Below are 12,480 nucleotides of genomic sequence, written 5' to 3' on the forward strand. Positions count from 1 at the left end.
AAGTATCTGTTTTAATCTCCAACACCCTCTCCCTGAAAACTAAGTCTTAAAGTTTTCATTTTCCTCCCCCCAAAGCCGAAATTCAACCAGCATTTTGAATTGCTTATGTTTAAACCTTGGAATTTTTTTTACTCGGGAATTTACCGCCTGTGTTTGATAATAATGGCGTTTAGATTGATAGTCTATATTGATAGGCCAATTTTTGTCCACATATTATCTAGTTCAACAGAATTCCCAGCACATACAAGTATTTTGAAATCAAAAACCTGCCGCTGTTACGTCTTATTCAGCTGTCAAACTTGTGATTTTATAAGGATCTTAAGATTTGTATTGCCTGTTCTATTTTGTGTGTCTATTTTGTTTGTAAGTCCTATGGTATTAATGTTTCAACGAGAGATAACATTTTGATATCATTCAATAGCTGAGATTCAGTCTTATCCATCTAACGAGTTCTGTTTTTGAATTTACCCTGCAGTTTTTTTTTCAGGTTGAAAAATACTTTGAAACATGCGTAAATATGTAAATTTTCCTTTTTTTTATTATTTGTTTAGATAATTGTCTAAACGAGGTTTGAGTAATATCATTATTCTGGCTCGGTTAATTAATAAATCTGAATTAATTAATCTAGTTATGTAAATATCTTTTTGGTGACAGTTGAAGGTGAAGGTTTGTTGCAAAATTGCATGTTCCACATGGAACATACAAGTAAACATCAAGGGAAAATGTAAAAAACAAAGTCCCACAATAAGAAAAGTAACAAATTAAATAAGCTAACTTCATAATTTAAAAGTTGAGTCAGCAGTTAAGATCAAAGAAATATTTCAACCCTTGGCTGTTACAGTTTTACACGAAATTATCCACCTTTTACTTTTTAATTACCAATAAACAAATTACCGTTTTGCACACCTTCTTTTACTTTTTTAATACCAATAACCAAATTACCGTTTTACACATATTCTTTTACCATTGTAATTACCAAATAGCCAAATTACCGCTTTACACATCTTTTACTTTTTTAATTGAAATTAGATTTTAATATTTGATGCATTAACATTTAATGCAAGATATTTAATCTTTTGCTTTTTCTCGTATTCTAGCACTTCTTGTAATGCTATCATTTTTGGATACCTACTTCATATACTCGGCTTACCTATCGACGGTTACGAAGGGTGCCAGTGTACAGTTAGTCTTTGGATTTGAGTATGCAATTCTACTGACAATTGCTGCGTCAACAGCTGTGAAATATCTGCTTCACACCATTGATTCGAGGTCAGACACTCCATGGGAAAATAAAACAGTCTATGTTTTGTATTTGGACCTTGTTATTGGTGAGTTAATTTTGCTTATTGTACCCACAGATATAAATAATCAATGAATCTATGCTTTATACCATCTTGCCCAAAAAAAGGGTAGTGAACTTTTCATAGTTTTAAGGTGAACTAAAATTAAATTTTGAGGCTTTTAGCCGAACAATTTTTTAAATAAGGGATTTAGTAAGAACTGAGGACACAAAGCACAAGATTGAACAGTAAATATTGCATCGCAGATCCAGAAATCACAGCATCAAAACTTCGTGGAAAGTATAAAAACAAAACAACAGGTCACCCATGGTTCAGTAGGCTATTCTTGTTTGAATTATGAGTGTTTTTTTATTATTTTTTTTCTCATGTAACTTATATGACTGTTTTGTTGTTTTGCTAATGTGAATGTTCTTATTTTTTCCTTTAATTTTTCAGTATTTTTTGCGTTGTTGTAGGTGTGTTTGTCAGTAAATAATAATTATTGTGACAAAACCATATAAAGTATATATGAAACGGGTTCTGTACAAGCTGTTAAATTCACTTTTGAAGTGGTTTTCGGTGTTATCTCATTGAAGGCCTGATTACAATTGAACGACAGTATAGCCGAATAATATAACTGGAGTTTGTACTCTGCTAGCGTTATGTCCAGTAGTCTAAGAAATAGATATTGTGAAAAATCTCGTATTTCAATCATAACAAACCCCCGATGTCTTTGCTCAAGTAAATGAAGACAATATTAAGAATAACTTCTTTGGTAGCTTGCATAGTTTATATTTATAGAGTAAAATTGATGGCTGTTTAAAAGTATTTGGAATAAGCCAAGATCATTTGACAGTACTGATAAGTTTAGCTTACGTTTCCGGAAGTGTTTAATGTTTAGTGTTTAATAAGTGTTTAATGTAAATGATGGCAGCATTGTAGAATAATCCTCCTTATTTTGACACCTTAACTAGGGTTGCCATCGTTCATGATTTATTACGGATTTACCTTAGTTTGCTGCATTGGTACCTTTTCTCAAGTTTCAATTCATTATATACTTTTGATCATCAAGAGTCAATAAGTTATATTTAAATTGCTCCAAATGGGTTTTTTTTTATGGTAAGCTTTTTTTTGGGGGGGGGGAGGATTTCTTATGGTTACGGTATTCAAAAATTGAATAGCAGTGTTTTAACGAAAAGACCAGATGAAGATGCAACTTTAGTTTTTTTGTATTTTTGTGTTTTGGTTTCTTGCAAATCATTTTGGTACGGATTGCTTAATTATTTGTTGTTCCTGAGCCTTTGGCAACCCTGTATTTTCCTGTTTTATTCGGGGAAAAACTCCCAACGTAAAGTATGATCAATGACCAAAAAGTAGCACATCAACCAGCATAGATGCAACTTCTACTGTTTTGCATTAAGAGCATACCTTTTGTTCAACTATTTGTGAAGAATTCGTGCCTAAACTCGGGAAGTGTGTTTGGTAGTTTTTCCAGTACTTTTGTTTTCGCTTTCTTCATTTCATTGTAAAAAGCTAGATTATATTTACGGTACCAATTTTTGTATTCACTTGTTCACTGTTTTTCCCAAAGAAAAAGGAGGCTGAAGTCTCTTTTAATTTCCTCTTCTAATTGCTTGTACAAAGTCAACAATAGTAATATACGTGGCACTTACCCCCCCCCCCCCAAGTCACTTTTAAATTGATCAGTTCAGTATCTATGCTGGGATTAATGGAATTATAAATTGTATTTTGGCGAAATTTTTGAATAGTAAAAAGGCGACGAAATATAACGTATGCTATTTGGATAAAATAGGAATTGTAGTGGTTAAACCTTTTTTTCTTCTTTGTAAACAAAAGTGAATCAAAGGATGACAAAATGGTAATGAAAAATTAAAAAAAGTGGGCTTTATAAATTTCGAATCATAAACCAGCGCAAAAAACAATAGCTTTCGTGTCAATTAATGCTTTTCACATTTTTATATTTGATTTTTTTTATAATTTGAAGCCGACCTGTGGCTTAGAATGAATATAGTTGATTTTCCAATCAAAACAATAGTCTGTTTGTCAAATTATCAAATGAAATTAGTTTCAAATATCAGATGGTCCAATGGAATAAGTCTTTGCTAATCGTATTATCGATTTGACCACCAGGTCGGTGAAACTATAGGGCTTATAATATATGTTTGTTAATAATTTTTTCTTTTTCTGTAGGATTCTTCAAAGTCATTCTATATGCCCTTTTCATGGCAATCATGATCAAAGTATACACAATCCCGTTGTTTGCTATTCGGCCAATGTACCTAACTCTGAGGTAAGTTCTTTTCTTACAATCAAGTAATTTTCAAATTTTAAAACAATTCCCAATTATATTGATGTCAATGGCGTCACATGGGGGTATAGGTGGACTTGAGCCTCCTCCGAGATTTCGCAAACACCTAGTTCGGGGGATATTTTCATTCAATAATGCCTTTTCGGTATTTTCATCGAAAAAACGAAGAATTTACCTTGGATTGGTTTTTTGAAAATACATGTACATCCCCCAAATTTTTGTGAATTGACGCCACTGCTTGGTGTAGCTGTAGCTGAGAAATATAGTATTTGCTCGGTGGCTGGTATTACTTATATTCTAAGCTTCCTTCTTATATTAACTGTTAAATAATTAATTGTCAACCTTTTGCTTTGAAGTTTGTGAAATAAATATTAGGGTTTATTAAAAGGCAATAAATTTTGTTTGATATTTCCATCAAGGAAATGGTGATGCTATGGAACTTACAAAACAAAATAAATATAAGACAACGCTTTGGGAAAAGTACATTATTTTTCAAGTGAATTTTAAAGGAATTCTTTCTTTTATGCTAGGTTTTCCTGCAAGTAATCTTTTAAGGAATTTCCAGTAGCCCTTTGAATGTCAAATGCATAATGATAGGGAAATTGAAAAAATCACGGTGATGAACATTCATACAAGGAATATATGAATTTGGTTGCAACAGAAAAAGAAAGCTTTTAAGAACAACAGCAATACTATGAACATATTTACTATGAATCTACAATACAACAACAATACTATGAACATACTAGTCACTGGAAGTTTACATGCTTTAATCCACCATCCAGCCAGGATAATCTGTGATCTAAGTAACAACCGAAATTACCGTGTATTTATTTAGAGGCGAAAGGCGTTTGTCCCGGATTTCTATCCCATTAAGTTTGCTTCTGGACTCTAGTAAAAGATTTTTTGCCAATAAAGCTGTCTTTGCAGAAACGGAATTAGCATATCAACTTAAAAGCGTATTAATATCAATTTCCTTCTTAAATTATGAAAAGAATATATTGGAAGTTTAAAATGGCACGCTGGATGTAGATGATGTATCTAAAGACATATATGGTTTTTGTGTATTTTCAACCAGTACAACTTTTACATAAGTCCAGTTATTCTAGTCAACATTACACAACACTTGGCAGTTTTTTTTGTTTTTTGTTTTTTTTTTTTTTTTAAGAAAAGAAAAAAAAGCCGTTCTTAGGGTCATAAAAAAGGAAAGTTTGTGCAAACATTTTGTTCAGTTACGCTTAGTGAAACCAATTGGCAAAAAGCTTGGTATTTTTAGAACAGTCTTACTTTGAAACGTCAAACTTGAGTATTCAATCGTGCTGGATAAATTTCTCTGTGAATAAACTTTGGAGGAAGCAGTATTTTGATACTGAGACGCCAAATCTAGTTAGTGTATTAAACAAAGAATGGAGAAAATTAAAAAGAAACACATTGGTGTTTTGATTTCAGTTTATCAATTTGTCGATGTGAGAAATGTCCAGTTTTTTTCGATGCCTAATTGCTTTGAGAAAATGTGCAAGTATATTTTTTGTTATGACAAGGTTGAGGTGACTTCTAATTTAATTATTTTGATGGGTAAAGGAATGTTTTATCTTTTTTAACTAATTCATATTCTGATAAATATTTTGTGAACGTACGAAATAAAGAGTTAAATGCTCTTGCTCTAAAATCTAAGCAAAAGAAAAAAAAACTGACTTATCAATTTGTCTTCTGAGCAGCTCATTTTTCATTATTAAGTAAATCATAGTAAAGAGCGATGTGGGCAACTTGTATTATTATTATTATTATTTTGGGGGGGGGGGGTGTCTTAGACCAGGGCACTTCGTATCGAAGAAGTTGTCGTAGAAATTTCTTCGACAATCTAAATAAAAGGAAAAAAAACTGCCTTGCCAATTTGGCTTCTGCCCACAGCCCTCAGGGCAAGGGTTGTAAGTTATGTCCTGGGAGAATATAAGGTTTTCATAGAAAGGGTGGTCGTATAAACTTTATCTTAGACCAAGGCATTTCGTATCGAAGTTGTTGTCGTAGAAACTTCAAAAATGCCTCATTTTATTGGAAATTCAAGGGGCTAGTGCCCTTTTTAACAGTCGAAAGTTATTGGAGGGCAACTAACCCCCTCCCACGACGACCATTTCCTCAAACACATCAAATCAAAATTTTGAGATAGCCAATTTGTTCAACGTAGTTGAAAGGTCCATAAATTATGTCTTTGAGGATGACAAACCTCCTCCCCCACAGCCCTCAGGGCAAGGGTTTTAAGTTTTGCCCTGGGGGCATATAATGTTTATATAGAAAGGGTGATCGTATAAAGTTCAGAATAGGCTCATTGGATTGGTAATCAGAAGTTATAGTGCCCTTTTAAGATTCAGAGTGATCAGAGGGTCGATACCCCCCCCCCAACACTTTGTATTTTCCCGAAATACATCTGATATAAATTTTGAGATGACCATTTATTGTTGTAGAAACTTCGAAAAGGCTCAATCGATATGAAATTAAAAGGGTTACTGCCCTTTTTAATAGTCAAAAGTGATTAGAGGGCAACAAACCCCCTCCCCCCACGCCCATCTATTCCCAAAACACATCTAATCAAAATTTTGAGATAAGACATTTTGTTCAGCGTAGTTGAAAGATCTGGAAATTATGTCTTTGGGGATGACAACCCCGCCCCCCCCCCACAGTTCCCAGCGCAAGGGTCATAAGTTATGCCATTTGATTGGAAATCAGATGTTCTAGTGCCCTTTTTATGAGTCAAAGTGATTGGAGGGCAGCCACCCCCCCCCCCATCGTATTTTCACAAATGTATACGATAGAAATTTGAGATAGGCATTTGTTCAAAAATAGTCCAAAGATAATATAATAAGGCCTTTGGGGTTGACAGAATCCCCCAGAGTCTCGGGGTAAGGGTTGTAAGTAATGTCTCAGGGGCATATAAGGTTTTTATGGAAGGGGTGGTTGTGTAAACTCTAGAAGAGGCTCATTTGATTGGAAATGTATAATTCTAGCTCCCTTTTAAGATTCAAACACGATGGAGAGCAACTAGCCCCCTCCCTGACATCCTCTTGTCCTGAACCGCATTCAATTGAAATTTTGAGATAATTATTTTGTTACCAATAGTGCAAAAATCATATAACAATGTCTTTAGGGTGAACACACTCCGCCAGAGCCCATGGGCAAGGGTTATGAGCTATGCCCCGGGGCATGTAAGGTTTTTATGGAACGGGTGGTCGTATAAGCTTTGGATCGGATGGAGCTTATTTGATTGGAAGTAGGAAGCCTTAGTGCCCACTTTAAGAGTCAAAAATGAATGGAAGGCAATCAGCCCCCCCCCCTGCCCCTCAAGCCCATCAATCTCAAAAAAATATCCGATCGAACTTTTAATAGATCTATTTTGTTCAGCCTTGTTGAAAGGTCCAGTAATTATGTCTTTGGGGATGTCAACCTCCAAACAGTCCTCAGGACAAGGGCTGTAAAAGAGATTGGAGGGCAAGCAACCTTTTTTCAAGCCCATTCATTTTCCAAACGCATCCAGTCAAAATTTTGAGACAACCATTTTGTTCAGCATAGTAGAATGGTCCAGCTTTAAGGATATTAGGCATTTCAACCCCCACAATTATGCAATTGGTTCATTTTACTTTAAAACTAAATGTTGCTTCAAACTAAATCAAAAGGCATTGTGTTTATGGTTGCCAATAAGACACCTCAGCAATGTATCGAGAACGACTGGGGGTATTAAGTTGAAGCTTTTGGCGCTACTACTATTACTACCTCTGCTGCTACAATTTAAATAAATAAAAAGAGTGTAAGTGTATCCGGGTTGTCAAAGAGCATAGATACAACCTTTTGGGAATGATATTAAGTTTTATTTTTCAGGTCAACTTTGGGAGTTATAAAATTAAATTAAAAAACATTGGTTTTGTCAGGATTCAAAATTGTTGAAAAATTTTCTTCAACATACAAATAGCAACCCAAACTATGGATTCTTATAGGAAAAAAAAGAAAACATATAAATTATTGTATTCATGAATAAGACTATGTCAATAAAAAACGAAAATAAATTAATTTAAAAACTTTTTCCACAAAGCAAGCTTTTCAAAGAAACGCAAAGAACTCCATTAAGCCAAAAACGAGCAGAAATAAAGTCTAATAATCTTCCAAGCGTAAAACTTCCACAAATCACTATCAATAAATAATAAAACTCAAAACGGGCAAAAATTAACATGAGTAGGGCTGATAAACCACATGCCTTCTCATCACCAGAACATAATTTGCGCTTTACTGAAAACAGAATACGTTTTAAGTGTTTTCACTTTTTTTTACTTTCATAAATAAAAAATCATCAGAACTTTAAGGAATAATTATCAGTATATGTCAATTAAACTGACAATCCACGGTCATTTATTTATCTATTTATTATATATTTTTTGCATTTTAAATTCTACTTCTTATATTTGAACGGGAAATGCAACCCGACTTTATTTAACAATGTTATTAATACCGATCCAAGTTCATCTTGTCAGTTTTCAGTGTGAACAGTCCACTTTATACACATACAGTCTCGAATCCGGTGGAACGCCGTTGATTTTGCTTTAAAATATTTGCTTTAAGGTTTTAGTGGTTTCCAGGGCTAACTAAAGATTAATTTTTTTTTTAACTAAGGTTTCTGTCGAGTTTTAGTATTTGAAAAACTAAAATGCCCTATTTCGAAGAAAAGGTGATGTGTCCTTTGACCTTCAAGCATCTTCAATAGAGGTTTCAGTATTTAGGTTTCAGTATCAACGCACTACGTGGCAACGATTGGGGCTTATGTCTTATGCAGTTTACGTAAAAAAATAATAATACTAATAATCTAAGCCCCGTATCATTAATTTGAGTTCATTACTACAGCTACAACTACTACTACTACTACAACAACAACTACTACTCCTACTAACCTACGGCTATGATGGCATTCATCATCATTCATGACTATAAAGTTTTCAACATTATTATGATCTCTCAGACACCTCAAACTGAATGTTATATTTAAATTAGAAGTATCCATAGTACAGTGGGAAAGGGCTCTCTTAAGATGATGAAGGATTCGTGTTCAACGCACCATGTGACAACGATTGGGGCTTATATCTTATGTATTCTACGTCAACAATTAATAATACAGATATTTTAAGCCCCAAATCATTAGTTTGAGTATTAATATTGTCTTCTATTATTTTCCCAAATCGTTTTCTGTCATTTAAGATGCTATAAAAATTTCCATTGAGCACTCTTTTCTTTTGTAACAGTATGTAATATGTCAAGACCAATTTTAATAATTCTTTGGTTACCCCCTTTTGATGTATTTTTTTCATGTTCCTATACTGCTACTACTACTAGTACTAAAACTAAAACTACTACTACTACTGCTACTACTACTATTCCTACTTCATTCATACCTACAGTTTTCACACATTATTATGACGTCTCAGACACAACAAACTGAATGTTATATTTAAATTAGAAGTTGCCACAATACAGTGGGAAAGGACTCCCTTTCGTTACTGAAGAATTCGAGTTCAACGAACTAAATGGCTACGATTGGGGCTTGTATCTTATGCATTTTACATCAACAATTAATAAAGTTTTTTTTCAGTAAAGCGTAAATTATGTTCTGGTCTTGAGAAGGCATGGAGATATCAGCCCTACTCTTGTTAATTTTTTCTCGTCTTGAGTTTTACTCGGCTATTTCTTGTAATTTCTGTTCCTTTTGAGTTTCATTATTTATTGATAGTTTTTTGTGGTAGTTTTACGCTTGGAAGATTATTTGACTTTACATCTGCTCATTTTTGGCTCAATGGAGCTCTTTACTTTTCTTTGAATTGCTTCCTTTGTGGAAAAGGTTTTTAAAATTAATTTCTATTAATGCTCACTCGTTTGAGCATAAAGAATCACCTACTCTCTATCTGAAGGTTTGACAAGGCAGATAAAGCTATTAATTTTTTATTGCATTTTAAATTGTACTTCTTATCATTGCTGACCGAAAGATTTTTTTATTTTTAACTAAGGTTTCTTCGGAGTTTTAGAATTCGAAAAACTAAAATGCCCTATGTTCGAATAAAAGGCGATGTCTCCTTTAATTTTCAAGCATCTTGAATATAGGTTTCAGAATTTAGGTGAATCCGATCAGAAGAACGCAGTTCAATCTATTGACTCCAGATATTCAGTGGCTAAAATTAAAGCTGTTGTAGTTTTACAAGACCAGCGAAATTTTAAAGCTAATTTTTCAGTGAGAAGAACTCTCCTCTAAAAAAGTTAAAATAAAATGCCAAGTAGATTTGACTACTAAGAAAGGAAATCAGGTATATTCATAGCTGTTTACTAACTGCTGAAGTATCTTAGGCTAATATACCAATTGTAACAAAGTCTCCGGGAAACTGACTAATATTGAGCTCTGGGTATTTATTAGTATTGGCATATTGGGAAGACCAAGCAAAAGACTTAGTTCTAATTTAAATCTACCCCCCCCCCCAAAAAAAAAAATCTTTTTTCGTAATTTTCCTATGGTCTATGATATTCCATAGGCCTATTACATTTTCAATTTCCTTGTTCCAGAAGTACTTTATTTAAGAGCTGATTGATTTTCTGCCCTCAGGTCTTTCAAAAAATCCTTGAATGATGTTATCATGTCTCGTCGAGCAATAAGAAATATGAACGAACTTTATCCAGATGCTACAGAAGAGGAACTTAGGAACGGCGACAATGTCTGCATCATCTGCCGCGAAGAAATGACTGTTGGTAAGTGAAATATACAGCGCGCTAGATTTAACTTTTAAATTCTTGCCTGAATTCATATTGACACGTGTGTCTGACGCAAAATGGCATGTGGATTGTGGCTGTAGCAAAATTATATGGTTTAACTAACCTAATAAAACCGCTACATTCATAGGTAAGGCTGACGCGGCGTCAGTGACTGTGTCTTCCTTGTGAATAGATTTCTACCCAACACGTATTCTCACACCTAGCTCTGATTACATCAAGAGGGAAACATTTTTAAAAGAATACTAGAAAAAACAGTGTGCTTTTTGAACCGTTCTATTGAAGTGGCTATTGAACTAGTGGTTAAATTGAATAAAGAAATTTACTCCTAAAGGAAGTATATAGGGCTCTCTTCTTAGCCTGTAAGCTCTGTAAGATATTAGGTCTGTGAGCTATGACCACGAAAGAGCAATAATCTATAGAAAGAAATCAAGTTGTAGCAATAGCTGCAACCTATTAAAGAGTGAACCACGGCCCTTAGTAATCAAACGTTCAAAGACACATTTACTAAGAAACTGTCAATAAGAAAAATTTTCCAAAAAATTTTGAATCGGATTCAAGCTCTATTATTCAAATTCAACTGACATAAACCGACTGATGATATTTCCCTATGTATGTAGCATTTCAAAAACTAGTTTTTTACTTAAAACACAAAGTAATATAGGATTTTTTGTACAGTCGAAATATAGAGTACTGTTTTTTACGGTATATAAATAGAATGCTTTTGTCTCTTACGTGTGAATATTGTGTTTTCAGTAAAGCTGTAGTTTTGCGTAATCTTACAACATAGGGAAATTTCATGAGTTGGTTAATTTACATTAGTTTATACATATCTGTTACATACTCTGCGAAGCACTAATTTTCAATTGGATATAGTTGCAACTTCACTCTTTACTTCCAAAAAAAAAATGCCGCAAAAAGATTACATACCCCTATTTCTCTAAATACACAAAAATGCTTCATTTCTTAATTTGTCTTGAGATTATTGTTGAAGTGAAAACACGTTTTTGTCAGTATTTTTGTTGGACATGTTTTTGTTTATTATTGCAACATAATAGTATAAGGGCTATAACGAGCTGCATTTATCTTTATAAATGTATAATCTGTTCCAAATTATTTTACAAAGAAAATTTAAATGCATAATTTAGGTAATAATTAGCTTCAGAATAATTATATATCAGATTGTCCTCCTTTATGTTTCATTTGTTATTATTACTAGGTTGTTTTTGTTTTTTGTTGTTGTTGTTTTGTTTTTTTTTTATTATAGGCTTCACGGCTCCATCACAAATGATGATTTGCCGCTATTTCTGGTAGTTACCTAATTTTCTAACACTGAGGTACTTGTTATACCTTCTCTTGAACGCGTCAAGGGAAGGATTTTTCGGGATTACCTCTGCCGGCAATCTATTCCATGTGGCAACCGATTGCTGGGCGAAACTCGTTTTAAGATATTCTTGGCGCGGAGTACCCTGCTAAAACTAGTCCTAACGAGCTGTATTTTGGCGAGTTAATTGCAAGGGCTTTTTTTTATCGGTAACGAGCTTTGATAGCTCCTCTGATGAAGCGTAATATAAGTACTTATAGAAAACTAACATGGACGCGACATCAAAACGTTCCTGGATCAGCTGTGGGGTTTTAGCTTTCGTGTTGCCAGAGGCTGCTGCGCGTACTGCTCTATTTTGAATATGTTGGAGTGGAGCGATGTGGCTTTTTGGTGGACCAGCGAAGAGAGGACATACATATTCCATGACAGGTCTGATGCACGAGATGAAAAGTGGCAGAATAGAATCGTCAGGGAGAAGACTTTTGCATCTTAGGATAACTCCTAATTTCTTGTTGCAAGAGGATCTAATTTTACTAAGATGCTCAGTCCATAAGAGATCTGAAGAGAAATTAACTCCAAGTAGGCGCAGTGTATCATAACATTGAACATTGATATATTCCCAAATTCTTTTTCACATTATCGAACGCTTAATTGTTATCAATATTTTTCTATCCTACGGGAGAATACCTTTTCGCTTTTTAAATGTGACAAATGGCAATGAGTGGCTAACTGAGCTAATCTTCTGAGAGTATTTAAAA

The 12,480-nt window shown here is 33.8% G+C and overlaps 1 protein-coding gene across 2 annotated transcripts in view; it reads left to right on the forward strand.

Annotated features, from left to right (window-relative positions):
- sip3 (septin interacting protein 3) overlaps positions 1–12,480 on the forward strand; it is a 57,615-nt gene that overhangs the window by 32,520 nt on the left and 12,615 nt on the right. For both annotated transcript variants that reach the window (XM_089091502.1, XM_089091503.1), the window contains 3 exons: positions 1,098–1,328; positions 3,492–3,591; positions 10,235–10,377. In XM_089091502.1, the coding sequence (XP_088947628.1) occupies positions 1,098–1,328; positions 3,492–3,591; positions 10,235–10,377 (474 nt within the window). The remainder of the gene's footprint in view (positions 1–1,097; positions 1,329–3,491; positions 3,592–10,234; positions 10,378–12,480) is intronic.

Source organism: Artemia sp. Qi Xiang Cuo, chromosome 7 (genome assembly GCF_049724085.1).
Source record: "Artemia sp. Qi Xiang Cuo chromosome 7, ASM4972408v1, whole genome shotgun sequence".
Taxonomy (NCBI): Eukaryota; Metazoa; Arthropoda; class Branchiopoda; order Anostraca; family Artemiidae; genus Artemia; species Artemia sp. Qi Xiang Cuo.